This window comes from Leucoraja erinacea, chromosome 8 (assembly GCF_028641065.1).
Source record: "Leucoraja erinacea ecotype New England chromosome 8, Leri_hhj_1, whole genome shotgun sequence".
In the NCBI taxonomy this organism is placed as follows: Eukaryota; Metazoa; Chordata; class Chondrichthyes; order Rajiformes; family Rajidae; genus Leucoraja; species Leucoraja erinaceus.
In genome coordinates this window covers 33,587,858-33,604,916 of record NC_073384.1, presented here as the reverse complement: position 1 = coordinate 33,604,916, position 17,059 = coordinate 33,587,858, and the positions used below count along the sequence as shown (strand labels likewise).

Below are 17,059 nucleotides of genomic sequence, written 5' to 3'. Positions count from 1 at the left end.
GATGATGCTGGAATCATGAGCAAAAAAAAACACAAAGTGCTGGAGTAACTCAGCAGATCAAACAGCATCTTTAGAGAACATGGATTAGCGGCGATTCGGGCAGGGACCTTCCTTCAGATGATGTGGAAATGAATGAATTTACCAAGGGCTTCAGTTCTGGGGATATTGGTCCAGGAGAGGACACAGATATTGGTTGGTTGTTCCTACGGTAACTTTGAATGATTTTGAGAAGACAGTACTGATGGTATTTTTACAGTGCCTTTAGTTTGTACTGTGTATAGGCCACATCTCTGATGCAAATAGAATCAGTTTCAGATGAATTTATTGTCATGGTGCAATAAAATTCCCTTGTTCTCATGAAGTACCTGGACTAAACAGTATACACACAGCAATGATTAACATTAGTTACTTCACTTGAGAGATACAGTACAAAACCAGGCCTTTCGGCCCACCGAGTCCGTGTCAAGCAGAAATAACCCCGTACACTAATCTATACACACTAGGGACAAATATTTTAATTCAAACTCAACAAAACCAATTAACCTATAAACCTGTACATCTTTACATCTTTAGAATGTGGGAGGAAACCAGAGCACCCAGAGAAAACCCACGCGGTCACAGGGAAAACGTACAAACTCTTTACAAACAGCACCCATAGTCAAGAGTGAAGCCGGATCTCTGGTGCCATACCGCTGTGCCACTGTGCTGCCAAATGATAAATACAACAATGAATACTATGAGTGCCAAAGAGCAAAGTAGCGTAACAAATACTAAAGTGCAATAATAGAATAACTGATTGAGGCAGAGTTAAGAAAAAGAGTGCTAGAGCCTTGTTGACGCTTGTCTCAGTAGTGAATAGTTTAATCGCAGTCCAGTGGGATGACAACATGATCGATGGTCTGTGATGGAGCAAACATGAAGTGGAGATGGATCTTGATGGAATGCCAAATTTGAGGAGCATTTTCCACCCCGTACATCCTGCCCGATTGGGTCAAAGGCTTTGGTTGATGAAGGGCATGTATGTGGTTTCTGCTTCTCCCTGCATTAACCTCAGATGGTGGAGATCGTGCCCACAATAGCACTGGATTGACCAAGTCCACACTGTGCAGCAGTTTGGCCACTGGTTGGAGGTAGTTCATGAGGACGCTGCCCATGCATTTCCCTCTTAGTCCCTGTCTTAGCAAATCCGCCCCTAGACCCCCCAAAGAGGAGATTCTGTTCCTGGATCATCCATGGCCAGAGGAAAAGATGCCGGGATAGCCACAAATCCTCCTCAAAGAACTACTACATCCTAGCCAACTCAAGAATCAAGTGATTTGGTTTAGTTTGGGGATACAGCATGGAAACGGGCCCTTTGGCTCACCATGTCTGTGCCAACTATTGATCATCTGATTTTTATCCCACGTTCACATCCACTCTTTACACATTAGGGATAATTTACAGAGACCCAATCCGGAGCACCCGGGGGAAACCCACACGGTCACAAAGAGAACGTGCAAAGTGGCACAGCGGTAGAGTTGCTGCCTTACAGCGAATGCAGCGCCGGAGACCTGGGTTCGATCCGAATTATGGCTGCTGTCTTTACAGAGTTTGTACCTGCGTGGGTTTTCTCTGAGATCTTCGGTTTCCTCCCACATTCCAAAGACGTACAGGTTTGTAGGTTAATTAGCTTGGTAAATGTAAAAATTGTTCCTAGTGGGTGTAGGATAGTGTTAATGTGCGGGGATCGCTGGTCGGCACAGACTCGGTGGGCCGAAGGGTCTGTTTCCGTGCTGTATCACTAAACTAAACAAACTCCACTCAGACCGCACCTGAAGTCAGGATCGTACCCGGATCTCTGGCAGTGTGAGACAGCAACTCTACCGCTGGGCCACTGTGCTGCTTTATGTTTTATTGTCACATGCACTAAAACGGAACAATGAAATGTTTACTTGCCACAGCACAACAGGTCTGTAAATAAGAGTACTCAATAAATAATATAATAAATTTGGTTTAGTTTAGAGATACAGCATGGAAACAGACCTTTAGGCCCACCAAGTCCGTGCTGACCAACGACCACCCATATACTGCTTCTATCTTACACAGTAGGGACAATTTACACAATTTGCAGAAGCCAATTAACCTCCAAACCCACAGGTCTTTGGGATGTGGGAGGAAACCCACATGGTCACAGGGAGAACGTACAAACTCCACATAGACAGCACCCTTAGACAGGATCAAACCCAGGTCTCTGGCACTGTGAGGCAGCTACTCTACCTCTGAGCCATTGTGCCACGGCTAAGGAAACATTTTAAAAAGCAATAAAGAAAGCCTTTAGATATGCCTTTTAATATGTCATGCAAGATCCCCTAGGCCGGCATAGTCTCAGATCGGTAGAGCTGCTGCCTTACATCACCAGAGACCCGGGTTTGATTCTGGCTACAGATGCTATATGTACAAAGTTTGTACGTTCTCCCTGTGACCGCGTGGGTTTCCTCCGGGTGCTCTGGTTTACTCCTATATTCAAAAGACATGCGGGTTTGTAGGTTAATTGGCTTCTGTAAATTGTCCCTAGCGTAGGACAGATCTAATGTACGGGTCGTCGAGAACTCGGTGGGCTGAAGGGCCTGTTTCCGTGCTGTATCTGTAAACCAAACTAAACACTGCTGGAGATGATGCATATTATTCCGCCAGTTAGTGGTGAGTGGTTGTGGGGCAGGTTGACCCTCCTGTATCTTCATTCTGGTTTAACTTGTTTCAGGTGCTCTCGTTGCTTCGCCCCTCGCCCAGCAGATCCCTTTGCACGTTTCTGTCAAGAGTGTGGCTGCCCTGTCCCTCCGGTGCCCGGCCGTAGACTGCTGCCCCCGGAAGGAGCTCGGGTGGGTAACGGCCAAAAACAGGAACCTGTCCTGCTGGTCTAAAGAATAACCTACATTTAGCAACACTTTGCATTAATTTAATAAACAAACTCAGAGTGTGGCAGGCGTATGAAGAGGAGTTTAGTTTTAGTCTAGTTTAATATTTTCATGTGTACCGAGGTACAATGGAAAGCTGCTTTTTTGCATGCTATTCAGTCAACGGAAAGACTATACTAAAGACTAAAGATTAGTGATTATAAAGAGTGATTGCAGATCCGCTTCTGGAACCAGAACACAGAGAGTTACCTAGCTTGGACGGCATCTTTTAGTGGCCAGATTTAGTGCCATTTAAAAGGCTTTTAGAATGGCACCTGGATATGCAGGGAAATGGAGGGATATGGATCACGTGCAGGTAGAGGAGATCAGTTTAACTTGGCATTGTGTTTGGCACTGACATTCTGGGCCGATGGGCCTGTTCCTGTGCTGTACTGTGTTTTGTATGTTTCACCAATTTCCCTTGTATCTAAGTTCACAGTGTACAGATACAGGATAAAGGTTTAGTGCAAGATTAAGTCCAGTAAAGTCCGATTTAAAATAGCCCGAAGGTCTCTAACGGTAGCTCAGGACTGCTCTCTAGTTGTTGGTAAGTTGGTTTATTTGCCTGAATACTGCTGGGGAAAAAAACTATCCCTGAATCTGGAGGCCGACACAATAACAACATTTAAAAGACACTTGGACTGGTACGTGCATAGGAAAGGTTTAGAGGGATAGGGCCAAATGTGGGGAACTAGACCTAGCTTGGATGTGGCATCATGGTCAGCATGGTGGAGTTGGGTTGAAAGGCCTGTTTCCGTGCTGTCTGACTCTAAATTGCTAGAGGTACTCGGTGAAAGAGCTAATAGTCAAATCTAAAATGGAGTCGTTCTTCTACAAAAGCATGGACTATTAGAACAAAAGAATGGCTCGGTGCCAAGTCTGAATGACTTTGTAAATTACATGGAACACAATATGGAGGACAGGTTGTCTTTTCAATAAAGACATTAAGATGGCAGCCTGCAGTAATAGCATGTACTTCATTCATGGCCATAAAGAAGCCAAGATTGAAAAATAATAGCTGACACTCCAGAGATAAGTAATAACTTGTTATTGGATGAGCTTGATTTGGTCCCAGCTTTCCAATATCGTGAAAGGTTACACAATCTTTCAGTCATGCCATATTCAGACTTGGTAGGAGTGTTTTACTGATAAGAAAAATGTATGATTGTGCTAACTTTGTTCTGTGAGTGGGAGCCCGAGAAGCACTGAGCAACATTTGTGCTCATTGTAGATCTTTGCCACTCCCGTCTGACGAGTCAATTAAAGATTGCCATGGTCTACCTTTAACAGTTTTTGTTGCTATCTGCTTTTTAAAAAACAAACTTTGACACTCAGCAGGTTAGGCAATATCTGCGGAAGGAATGGACAGACAACATTTAAGATTGGGACTCTAATTCGGACTGATTGAATAGAGGAAGAAAGATGGGAAAGAGAGTTAGGGTGGGACAAAGCCTGGGAAGTGACAGGTGAATACAGGTGAGGGGTTTGGGTGGAGGAAATGAAACAGTGGAGTGTCAGATAAGAAGAAAGGAGGGAGGGGTATTGGAATGGGATGGGGACATGGGTGTGCTACTGAGGTAGAGAGGTGGTGGAGGTTGAAACATATAATATTGAATTATGCTGCCCGTCACAAAAATGGTAAAATAATTTTTCATCGAAGGTCTGATGAGTTTTGTGTTGGTTTACAGACTGGGCTTTGTGTTGAGTGCCAGACAATGATCCCATTGAACACTCCAACGTGCATCGTGTGTGAGGCTCCTGTATCACCTCAGCTGGTGCCTCAGGCCAGCATCCTCCTCCAGGTAAACAACACAACCTGTCCTCGCTGATCAAGCAGTATCCATTCGTTGATGTATTACATGGGTGGATTGCTTTAGAGTTAAGCAGAGACTATTGGGAGTTCCACTGCTGAAAATAGTGCTGGTCAACATGTTTCTGTAACACTGCCTGCGAGTGTCATTCATGCATTTATCAATGAGGAAAAAAGTTACAATTTATAAATAATGTTTAGAGATAGTGCCACTAGTCACTGCCTTCCATTCTGAAAGGGACCCGTTAATCCCTACTCTTTGTTTCCTGTCTGCCAACCAATTTTCTATGCATGTCAGCACCCTACCCCCAATACCATGTGCCCTAATTTTGCCCACTAATCTCCTATGTGGGACCTTATCAGATGCTTTCTGAAAGTCCAGGTACACTACATCCACTGGCTCTCCCTTGTCCATTTTCCTAGTTACACCCTCAAAAAATTCCAGAAGATTAGTCAAGCATGATTTCCCCTTCGTAAATCCATGCTGACTCGGACCGATCCTGTTACTGCTATCCAAATGTGCCACTATTTCATCTTTTATGATTGACTCCAGCACCTTCCCTACCACCGATGTCAGGCGATAAGATGAACCCAGTGGCAAAAGAAAATTAACTTTGTGCAGTCATGTACTCCATTGCCCTCAGCACATTGATTAGTATGTTTAATGCTGACAAGGCTGTTTAATTACATAATATAACAACGGTGCATGTTCAATAGGACAAGATCATCTGTCGATCCTGCGGAACAGGTAACCCAGCCAACATCCTGCACTGTGTAACCTGTGAGACCAAGCTATCAGAATCTCCTAAGGTAAGTCACTGCCACTCATACTTAATAGATAAAATATACACAGAATAGTACCACACATGAACAGGCCCTTCCATGCCAAACACAATGCCAAGTTAAACTGATCTGCTCTGCCGCACTTGATCCATATCCATCCATTCCCCTGTATATATCCAGGTGCCTATCTAAAAGCCTCTTGGATGCCACTTATTCTGGCCAGTAAAAGATAACGCCCAAACCAAACAATTCTCTGTGTGCTGGTCCCAGAAGCGGATCTGCAATCACTCATTACAATCATTCTAATCTTTAGTGTGTGGGAAGGAACTGCAGATGCTGGTTTAAACCAAAGATAGACACAAAAAGCTGGAGTAACTCAGTTGAACAGGCAGCATCGCTGGAGAGAAGGAATGGGTGACGTTTCGGGTCGAGACTCTTCTTCAGACTAATCTTTGGTCTTTGGTATAGTCTTTCCGCTGTTTGGATAGTACGCAACAAAAAAATAGACTAAACTAAACTATACTAAAAATCTGTGAAACTTGTGACTTAGAAGAATGAGGAGTGGCTTGACCATATACAAAGTAAGAGGGCCCGACAGAGAGGTTTTCATTGGTGTGTGTCACAAAGCAAGGGAAACATGGTTTCAGAATAGAGGAGCAAGTCATTTAAAACAGAGGCCTATGGAAATGTCATCTCTCAGAAGGCAGGGTATCTCGGGATTTCTCTGCCTTTGAGAGAGGTGAAGGCCAAATGATTAGATATGTTTAAGGTAGAGATGGTTAAACGTTGAGAGATCAAGGAAGTGAGGGTTATGGGGACTGGCATGATCATATTGAATGGTAGGGCAGGCTTGGCGAGTTGAATGGCCTACCCATGCTCCTATTTTCCTGCGTTCTTGAGTGAGATGCATTCACAATTGCTCTCGAGATTGTCCCTGTCGTCCTCATTTGATCATACAAATGCAGAGCTCTAAGACGTAGAGGCATGCAGTGTGGAAATAGACCTAGTGTGTAAGAAAGAACTGCAGATGCTGGTTTAAATCAACGGTAGACACAAAATGCTGGAGTAGCTCAGCGGGTGAGGCAACAACTCTGGAGAGAAGGAATGGGCGATGTTTCGGGTCGAGATCCTTCTTCAGACAGCATATAATCCTCAACATTTTCGCAACCTCCAACGGGATCCCACTACTGACCACATCTTCCCGTCTCCACCCCTTTCTGCTTTCCGCACAGACCATTCCCTCTGAAACTCCCTGGTCAACTCGTCCCTTCCCACCCAAACCACCCCCTCCCCGGGTACTTTCACCTGCAACCGCAGGAGATGCAACACCTGTCCCTTTACCTCCCCCCTCGACTCCATCAAAGGACCCAAACAGTCTTTCCAGGTGAGGCAGAGGTTCACTTGGTCCTCCTCCAACCTCATCGACAGTATCCACTGTTCCAGGTGTCAACTTCTCTACAACGGCTCGCTGATCGTTTCACTGAACACCTCCGCTCAGTCCACCTTAACCTAACTGATGTCCCGGTGGCTCAGCACTTCAACTCTGTCTCCCATTCCCAATCTGACCTTTCTGCCCTGGGCCTCCTCCATTGTCAGAGTGAGGCCCAGCGCAAATTGGAGGAACAGCACCTCATATTTTGTGTGGGTAGTTTACACCCCAGGTGTATGAACATTGACATCTCTAACTTCAGATAGCCCTTGCTATCTCTCTCCATTCCCTTCCCCTTCCCAGTTCTCCCACTAGTCTAACTATCTATGCCTACGTTCTATCTTTGTCCCACCCCCTCCCCTGACATCAGTCTGAAGAAGGGTCTCGACCTGAAACTTCACCCATTCCTTTTCTCCAGAAATGCTGCCTCACCCGCTGAGTTACTCCAGCATTTTGTGTCTACCTTCGGTGGAAACAGACCTTTTGGCCCAACTCATCCATGCAAGCCAAGATACCCTACCTAAACTAGTCCCATTTGTCTGCGTTGGTTCATATCCCTCTAAATCTTTAGAGAAGTGTAGAAACAAGGAACTACAGATGCTGGTTAACAAATAAAGACACATAGTGCTGGAGTAACTCATCGGGTCAGGCAGCATCTCTGAAGGACATGGATAGGTGACGTATCCTATCCATGTACCTGTGCAAATGTCTTTTAAAAACTGTTATAGTACCTGTCTCAACTACCTCCTCTGGCAGCTCATTCCATATACCCACCACCCACTGTGTGAAAGAGTTGCCCCTCGGGTTCCTATTAAATGTTCTCCCTCTCACCTTTAACCTCTGGTTCTTGATGCCCCTACCCTGGGGAAAAGATTTCACACTATCTATTCTCATGATTTTATAAAATCTCTAAGATCTTATAAGATCACCACAGCCTACTGTGGACCAAGGAATAAAGTCCTAGCCTACCCAACCTTTCCCTCAAGTCCTGGCAACACCCTTGGAAATTTTCTCTGCACTCTTTCCAGCTTAATAACATGCTGCACTGTGCACGTGGGACGACAGATGGCACAATGGGCTAAGTGTTCGGCTGGCGACCGGAAGGTAGCCGGTTCGAATCCCGCTTGGAGTGCATACTGTCGTTGTGTCCTTGGGGCGAGATACTTCACCCACCTTTGCCTGTGTGTAAATGTAATGTAATTATGTGAAGCACTTTGGGGTCAATGCAAGTTGACTAAAAATGTGCTATATAAATAAGATGACAAAACAACAAAACAAAACAAAAGTGAGGGAGCCCTCATAGAACCTCTGTATAAGTGGTTTTAATGATACAAATGTTATTGATATGTTGCTTGCTGCTCTCACAATTGTGTTCTATACTGAAAGACAAATCTATAAAGATTCATACGAAATGTAGTTGTCAAAATGATTAGATTTTACTGTAGAGATAGAGCGCGGAAACAGCCCACTGAGTTCACACAGACCAGCAATCACCCTGTACACTAAGACTATCCGACACACTAGATATAATTTACAACTTTGCCGAAGCCAATGAACCTACAAACCTGTATGTCTGGAGTTCAAAATGAATTCATTTTATGCCACAAAAATGGCACAAAGTATTGGAATGACATAGCGGGTCAGGCAGCATCTCTGAAGCACACGATGGATAGATGATGTTTCGGATCAGGACCCTTATTAAGACTCATGCCATGCCCAGTTGTCTGGTTGTGTACTGTCATTTGAATCAGTCATAATTTGTGCCTTGTGCCATATGAACAATTTAATTTCCAAAATATAAAGGGCAGCACAGTGGCGCAGTGGTAGAGTTGCTGCCTTACAGTGCCAGAAGCCAGGGTTCAATCCTGACTATGGGTGTTGTTTGTACAGAGTTTGTACGTTCTCCCTGTGACCGCGTGGGTTTTCTCTGGTTTCCTCCCACACTCCAAAGATGTAAAGGTTTGTAGGTTAATTGGCTTCTGTAAAATGTAACTAGTCCCTAGTGTGTAGGATAGTGCCAGTGTATGGGGTGATCGCTGGTCGGCGCAGACACGGTGGGCTGAAGGGCCTGTTTCCACACTGTATCTCTAAAGTCTAAAGTCATGATCAGTCTTGATTCTGATTCTACAATGCAAATTATATGGAAGGATTAATTGGTGGAAATGAACATTTTCCAAGGCCAGAACAGTGGTACAAACGAGATATCCCTCTCAAAGAAAAGGCGTGTGTCACAATGTCAACTTCCCTGTATGATTTGATGACCAAATCTTAAGAGAAGTCAAGTGTCACCAGCAGTCTTTACATAAAATTGCAACAAGCTGAGTGTTGTTAATTGTTAAGTTGTTAATTGCCAGTCAGATCATCAAAACAAGGCAAGGCAGTTCTCAACTTGCTCCAAAGCATCTTTGAAATATATTTTAGGTGTCATAGATGTAATAAAGTTCCATTCCCCACCCATGAAAATCCCTCCCCTTTGTATAAAAACACTCAAGTATCAATGTCAAAGGTAAAAAATAATTATTTCAGTTTAACTTCAGAGAGATGAATATAGAATGAGAGTCTGCTATTGATAGTCCAATCATACACGCTGCATTTTCCAATTTTAGATAACACCCTACCCATTCTTATTCTTCTTTTACCCTCCTCCCTACAGTCCCCTCCTCTTTCTTGACCCGGGTGCGTACCCATTTTCCCACTATGCCACAATAATATGACCAGCAGTGAAATAAGTTCATGTCATAGGAGCAGAATTAGGCCATTCAGCCCATCGAGTCTCCTCCATCATTCAATCATGGCTGATCTATCTTTCCCTCTCAACCCCATTCTCCCCATAACCCTGGACACCCGTACTAATCAAGAATCTGTCAATCTCCGCTTTAAAAATACCCATTGAATTAGCATCTGCGGCAATGAATTCCACTGAGTCATCACTCTCTGACTAAAGAAATCCCTCCTCATCTCCATTCTTGGTACAAAATTGATAAATCCACTGTTTTACATTATAACAAAAACATAATGCAATTTTATTATTTTCTGGGTTGCACTGAAATTGTTCCTAAATTTAACATGTTTGTTTTCTCCTCCCTCTACCATAGTCTCTTCTTAGTGGAGATCATGCTGTACCATTACCAAGTCAAGTGGGAAAGTTGCTGTCTTGCTCCAAGTGTGGTCGGGTTAACAACACTAACGCTCGATTCTGTGACTGGTGTGGAGCCAAGGTAGGCAAAAGCTTGCAATGCAGACTGTTCAGCAGTTGGACCACACAGGCATAAACAGTGCCCTAAAGCTTGCTGAATGCATTGAACATAGAACAGTACAGGAACAGCCTCTTCATCCGGCAATGTCTGTGCCAAACAATGCTAAGATAAACTAATTTCCTCTGTCTGCACATGACCCATATCCCTCCTTTCCCTGCATATCCAGGTGTTTATCTGAACGCCTTTAAAACACTACTATTGTATCTGCCTCACCACCACCAATGGCAGTGTGTTCCAGGCACCTAACACCCTCTATGTTAAAAAAAAGACTTGCCCTGCAAATAGAACATTGAAGAGTACAGCATAGGAGCAGGCCTTCAGCCCCCAATGGCTGTGCTGAACATGAGGCCAAAACTAACTTTTATGTGCCTGCACATAATTCATATCCCTCCATCCCTGCATATCCATTTGCCCATCCAAAAGTCTTCTAAATGCCATTATCGCGTCTGCCTTCACCACCATCCCTGGCAGTGCGTTCCAGGCTCCCCCCGATTCTCCTGTAAAAAAACTTGCCCCGCACACAACCTTTATACTTTGTCTATTATACAATGAGTCTGAAGAAGGGTCTCGACACAAAATGTCATCCATTCCTTCTCTCCAGAGATGCTGCCTGTCCTGCTGAGTTACACCAGCTTTTTGTGTCTTATCTTCAATTTAACCCAGCTTCTGCAGTTCCTTCCTACACATTTATACTTTGCCTCTCTCACCTAAAAGTCATGCCCTCTAGTATTTAACATTTTCACCCTGGGGAAAAAGTTCTCTCTGTTTACCTTATCTATGCCTCTCATAATGTTATATATTTCTATCATGTCTTCCCAGTGCCTCCAAAGTTTCAGAGAAAACAAGAGAAGGGAAAACTAGAATGAGAGTCAAAGTCAAGGCACTTGCTCTTGCATAAACATAAAGCAATAGGCCATGTTGTGGCATCAACAAAATGGTTCTGGGCTCAGTTGTCTCCATTCCTCCTGATACTACATTCCTTTATCTGGCATCACAACTCTTAAATCAGGCTGTTTCACACCTTCTGCTTTAATGTCTGGGCCTTGTTCTAACCACTTGCCAATCAAAACCACCTTTGCCTGTGTCTACCTATTACCTGTATAGAAAGGAACCGCAGATGCTGATTTATACCGAAGATAGACACAAAGTGCTGGAGTAACTCGGGGGGTTCACGCAGCACCTCCGGAGAAAAAGGATGAGTGGCATTTTGGGTCGGGACCCTTCTTCAGACTTTGGAGAGACTGAAGAAGGGCCAACCTGAAATGTCATCTACCATGCTTTGTCCTACCCGACCCAAAACATAATCTACCCATTGTGGTGCTCCCACACCATGTTCTCCAGAGATGCTGCCTGACCTGCTGAGTTAGTCCAGCAGTTTGTGACCTTTTGTGTAAATCAGCCTCAGAAGTTCCTTGTTTTCAACATGTGGACAGTTCTTGCTGCGAACCCCAGTGCAGATGGAAGGCATTTGTTGGTCAGATGGTCTGAAACGGCAGTGAAATGGTTGATAATCCATTCTTGACCTCATTGAGCAATCCTTAAACTGACTAACTCGTTTCCTATTTGATAGTCAAGATAATAAATCAGGAGACACAAAGGTCTGCAGATGGTGGAACTCGAGAAAAAGCCAAAGTGCTGTGGAGGGAATGGACAGACAACATTTCCTGTTGGGACCCTTCTTCAGACTGATGGAATGCATGGGAGAAAGCTGGAAAAGAGAGGTGGGGGCAGGACAAAGCCTGGCAAAGGATAGGTGGAGGGGTGATTGGCAGATGGGTGGAGTAAGTGATAAAGGCTGGAGATCAAAGGAGACAAAAGGGTGTCAATTAAGGAGGGAAGAGGTGATTCTAAAGAAGTTACTGAAGTTGTTGAAATCAATCAATATTGAGTCCGGAAGGCTGCCTATTACTTCAGTCTGGAGAAGGGTAGCAAACAGAAATGTCGTCTGTCCATTCCCTCCACAGATGCCGCCTGACCCGCTCAGTTGCTCCAGCACTTTGTGTTTTTCTCGAGATTCCAGTATCTGAGTTTTGCTTATTCAGGACGTTCTTTGATTTTTGATGATAAACTGTGGGAGCATATGAATACATGGAAGGTTTTGCATTGTTTCATTTATCAATAAAGTCTGTCTTTTCTCCCAGCCTGGCCCCCCTATGAGTTATCTCAGCTGCTCCAAATGTGGAGCATCTAACCATCCATACGGCCGTTTCTGCTCGTCCTGTGGCCTTTATCTGGAGCCACCACCACGGGTGGACTCCCGCAACAGCATGCTGTTTGATGCCGGCCATCCTGCCGCCCCGGAAGAGGTAGGTCTCAGTGAGAATGTTTACTTTCCACTCAAAAGCACCATCAGTAACTCACTCACTCACTCACTCGCATACAGCATCCATACAAATTCACTCCAATCTTCTAGGGTTTCTCTACACTTTAGGATTAATTTAGTGGAAACAGGCCCTTCGGCCCACCGATCCACGCCGACCAGCAATCATCCCGTACACTAGCTCTATCCTACACATTAGGGACAATTTTGCCAAAGCCAATTAATCGACAAACACAACCTCTTTGGAGTGTGGGCGGAGACCTGAGCACCCAGAGAAAACCATGTGGTCACAGGAAGAAGTTACAAACCAAAGATCTTAGAGCAGAGCAAGATGGGCTACTCCTGCGAAATACAATGGGCTGACGTGTAGTACGCTACGGAGGGGATCCTGGGCATTTTTCCCCGCCCATTTTAGTAACCGGAGCCTACCTGACCCGACCCGACTCGCAGTGTAATCAATGTTGCGGGGCAACAGTTTGTGTGTGTGATATAGGGTTAGATTCATAATTCTGTCAGTTCATACTTCTTGTCAAGAATAAAATTTGACTCTGGTAATTGTCTTTTTTAATGTTTTTTAAATCATTTATTTTTAAATGGCTCACAAGCAGTGTTTGAGTTGATTTTGTAGTAACCGGAACCGACCCGACTCGCAGGGTAATTGACATTGCGGGGGAAGTTTTTGTGTGTGATATAGGGTTAGATTCATAATTCTGTTAGTTCATAATTCTGTTAATTCTTGTTAAAGAATAAAATGTTTATAAACACACATACATGAATGTGATATAAATGTATATAATCATATAACACACACAATTATATTTCTTCTGATCCAATGATGAACTTTATTTCAGACTAGACAAGGGACATTAAATAAGAAACATTGTAAACCTCCCCGCAACTTCACACACACTAGGCCTTATCCCCACCCCCCAACTCACTTCCTCCCCCGGCACTCCCCCCCCCCCCCCCCCCGCACTCCCTGTCTCCCCCCACACTATAATGTCTCCCTGCCCCCCCCTCCTATGCCCCTCTCCCCGCTGCCCCGGGCCATTCACTCCCTCTCCCCGCTGCGGAAACAAAGATCCGATCTTTGGCCGGAAGCAAAATGGCGGGGACTGGTCGCTAAAATGGGTCCTATAATCACCCATGAATCCACCCATGAGCGTACTACACGTTTGCGTGAGAGTAACCCATCTTGCTCTGCTCTAAGATCTTTGTTACAAACTACACATCTCATAAGTTCATAGGTTATAGGAACAGAATTTGGCCATTTGGCCCATCAAGTCTACTCCACCATTCAATCATGGCTGATCTATCTTTCCCTCTCAAACCCATTCTCCTGCCTTCTCCCCACTAATTATGAATCTGTCACTCTCTGCCATAAAAATATCTATTCAGTGGGCTTCCATTCATTTTGTGGCAATGAATTCCAGATATTCCCCACCTTCTGACTAAAGAAGGTGGTCTCTGGCTCTGTAAGGCAGCAATTCTACTGTATACCACTGTTGCTCTTGACTCTGTGGGAAGTGAGTGTTAAATTTTCCTCCAGACAGCGGGAAGAAATGTTGCATGTCAAATAATGTTGCTCTATACTTTTGCTAATTAGCTGTCCATCACAGACCAGACGAATTCAAACCAGGCATAGAACCGCCCCCCCCCCCCCCCCCCCCCCCCCCCACCCCCCCAGCCCACCACTGACTGCTTCTACACTTCACGCTGCCTTGGAAAAGCAGCCAATGTAATCACAGACTTGTCATTCCCTCTTCTCCCTAATCCTGCCCGCAAAAGGTGCAGAAGCTTGAAAGCTGCACCACCAGACTCATGAATACGCTTCTTCCTGGTTTCTGAACAGTCCTTCCATAAACTTCCATCCTACTCATTGTAAACGTTGGACATTTTGTGTGGAACTGTTATGCTCCAATGTGGAGAACTATATTGTTCACTGTGGTATTTTTCTCTTTTGTACTTGTGTTTAGCTTGATTGTGTTCAAGGTTTTTCACCTCGGTACACGTGACAATAATAATAAACCTAAAAACCTAATGATCGAAGCTCAGAGGGAGGTGACAGTGTTCTGGCACACTTGCGGGCAGAAGGTTAACTCCAGCAGGTAGTTCTATTCTCTCAGGAGGACTAAAATATAATCATATAGCATGGAATCATGTGCTTTGGCCCAAATCGTCCATGCCAACTGAGGTGCCCATCTAAGCTAGTCCAATTAGAGGGCCCACATCCCTCTAAAGATTAAACCTTTCCTATCCAAATGCCTATCCAAGTGTCTTTTAAATATTTTTATAGTACCTGCCACAACTACTTCCTCCAGCAGCTCGGTTCATTTAACCACCATCCCGTATGAAAAGGTTGTCCCTTAGGTTCCTATTACATCTTTCCCCTCTCACCTTAAACCTACGCCATCTGTTTCTTGATTCCCTTACCCTGGGTAAAAGACTCTGTACATTCACCCTATAATCCCAAATGTTCTTAAAATAGATCTTGGTTTCTAAAAACAATGAATCTTTTAATTTTCATCGTGTATCTTACGTTGTGACATTAAACGGATTTTAAATGTTTGCCTAACATTAACGGGCAAAGTCTAGCATTAATTGCCTATTTAAAAGATAGACTTTGAGATGGGGCAGACAGGGGAGTGGAGCTGATGCAATGGTAGTGATTATAGTTGGGCTGCTAATTCTTTGGGATTATAGTTGGAGGCGCCCCCTGAGGAACAAGGGTGAAGAGGGCCAGGAATGGAGAGGGACATCGGATTGCAGGATGACTGATACGGAGGCTATGGCTGCAACGGGTCTTTGTGGCAGCTGCAGCTGGGACTATAAAATTAAGCTAAAATGGCGCCTCTTGCATATGCACACAGTGGGCTGTTCTCTACTGACTTACGTACTGGGATAGTCTTGCTGAGATGTATTGAAAAAAATTATTTCACTGTCATAAAAAAAGCCGCCACCACCACCACCATTGCAGTTTAACCACAAGTTCATAAGTTCTAGGAGCAGAATTAGGCCATTCACCCGATCAAGTCTACTCCGCCATTCCGCCATTCAATTACGGCTGATCTATCTGTCCCTTTCAACCCCATTCTCCTGCCTTCTCCCCATAACCCCTGACACCCTTACTAATCCTGTCAATCTTCGCCTTAACAATACCCAATGACTTGGCCTCCACAGCCTTCTGTGGCAATGAATTCCACAGATTCACCACCCTCTGGACAAAGAAATTCCTCCTCATCTCCTTTTTAAAGCTACGTCCTTTTATTCTGAGGCTATCACCTTTACTACTAGACTCTCCCACTAGTGGAAACATCCTCTCCATATTCACTCCATCCAGGCCATTCACTGTTCAGTAAGTTTCAATGAGGTCCCCCCCCACCCCTTTCCCTCTCATCCTTCTCAACTCCAGCGAGTAGAGGCCCAATGCTGTCAAACACTCATCATACACTCATCAAGGGGAGATTATGTGTTCGGCACGGACTAGAAGGGTCGAGATGGCCTGTTTCCGTGCTGTAATTGTTATATGGTTATATACTGTATGTTAACCCACTCATTCCTGGGATCATTCTTGTAAGGCAGTGTGTGTTTGCCCAGGGTGAACTTAACTGCTGCAAGGTTATTGTGCAAGCTTTAACCTCTGTTATTCCAGTAGATTGTTTGCCAACTATCAGCCACGCCAATATGCTGCATTTTTACAGTATTTCAGTGGGCTGTGAGCTGAAATTTCACTTCAGGGATCTGAATGCAAATGGACAACTTTGTTGTGTTTGCACTGTAAATTTGTCACTTTTAGCAGTTTAAAAACTGAACACTGCTGACCTTGTTAATTTTTCTGCCATGCAGACCATTGATCTTCGTGATTCTGCAACCTGGCAACCTTTGACCATCCCGCTGCCAGGGTTCAGGCTGCCAGAGAAGGAGGATCAAGGGACCCAAACTGTGGGTCTGTTTTACCCATCGTGCAAGATGATGCAGAAGAAGGAGATGGAGATCACGTCTCATCGTGGAAAGCAGCAGAGGACGAGCAATCACCGTCCCCTCCTCACAGCGGTCAGCCCGGGCAGAGGTCAGTGACATCGCTCGCCTGCCTAAAGTCCACCCATCTATTTCTGTGCTCGTGATTGCCCTGTGCAGCTCCACCCATTTCCCAATCAAAGCCACCTCGCCTATAATAAGAAGGATAGACATGAAATGCTGTAGTAACACAGCGGGCCAGACAGCGTCTCTGAAGAAAAAGGATGGGTGACGTTTTGTGTTAGGGACCCTTCTTCAGACCATCCACCTATCACTTGCCAGGCTTTATCCCACCCACTTTATCCCATCCCACTCTCTTTTTCAGCCTTTTCCCCTCCCCACACTCCATCAGTCTGATGGACGTTGTTTGTCCATTCCCTCCACAGAAGATGTCTGACCTGCTGAGTTCCTCCAGCACTTTGTGTTTCGCTCGGATTGTATTGGTATTGGATTATTAATGTCATGTGTACTGAGATGCAGTGAAAAGCTTTTATTTGTGCACTACCCAGT

General features: G+C 44.7%; 1 protein-coding gene across 5 annotated transcripts in view; it reads left to right on the top strand.

Moving 5' to 3' along the window:
* dzank1 (double zinc ribbon and ankyrin repeat domains 1) overlaps positions 1–17,059 on the top strand; it is a 48,345-nt gene that overhangs the window by 15,995 nt on the left and 15,291 nt on the right. For all 5 annotated transcript variants that reach the window (XM_055639404.1, XM_055639405.1, XM_055639406.1 and 2 more), the window contains 6 exons: positions 2,741–2,858; positions 4,622–4,735; positions 5,461–5,553; positions 10,051–10,173; positions 12,354–12,518; positions 16,379–16,601. In XM_055639404.1, coding sequence (XP_055495379.1) covers positions 2,741–2,858; positions 4,622–4,735; positions 5,461–5,553; positions 10,051–10,173; positions 12,354–12,518; positions 16,379–16,601 — 836 coding nt within the window. The remainder of the gene's footprint in view (positions 1–2,740; positions 2,859–4,621; positions 4,736–5,460; positions 5,554–10,050; positions 10,174–12,353; positions 12,519–16,378; positions 16,602–17,059) is intronic.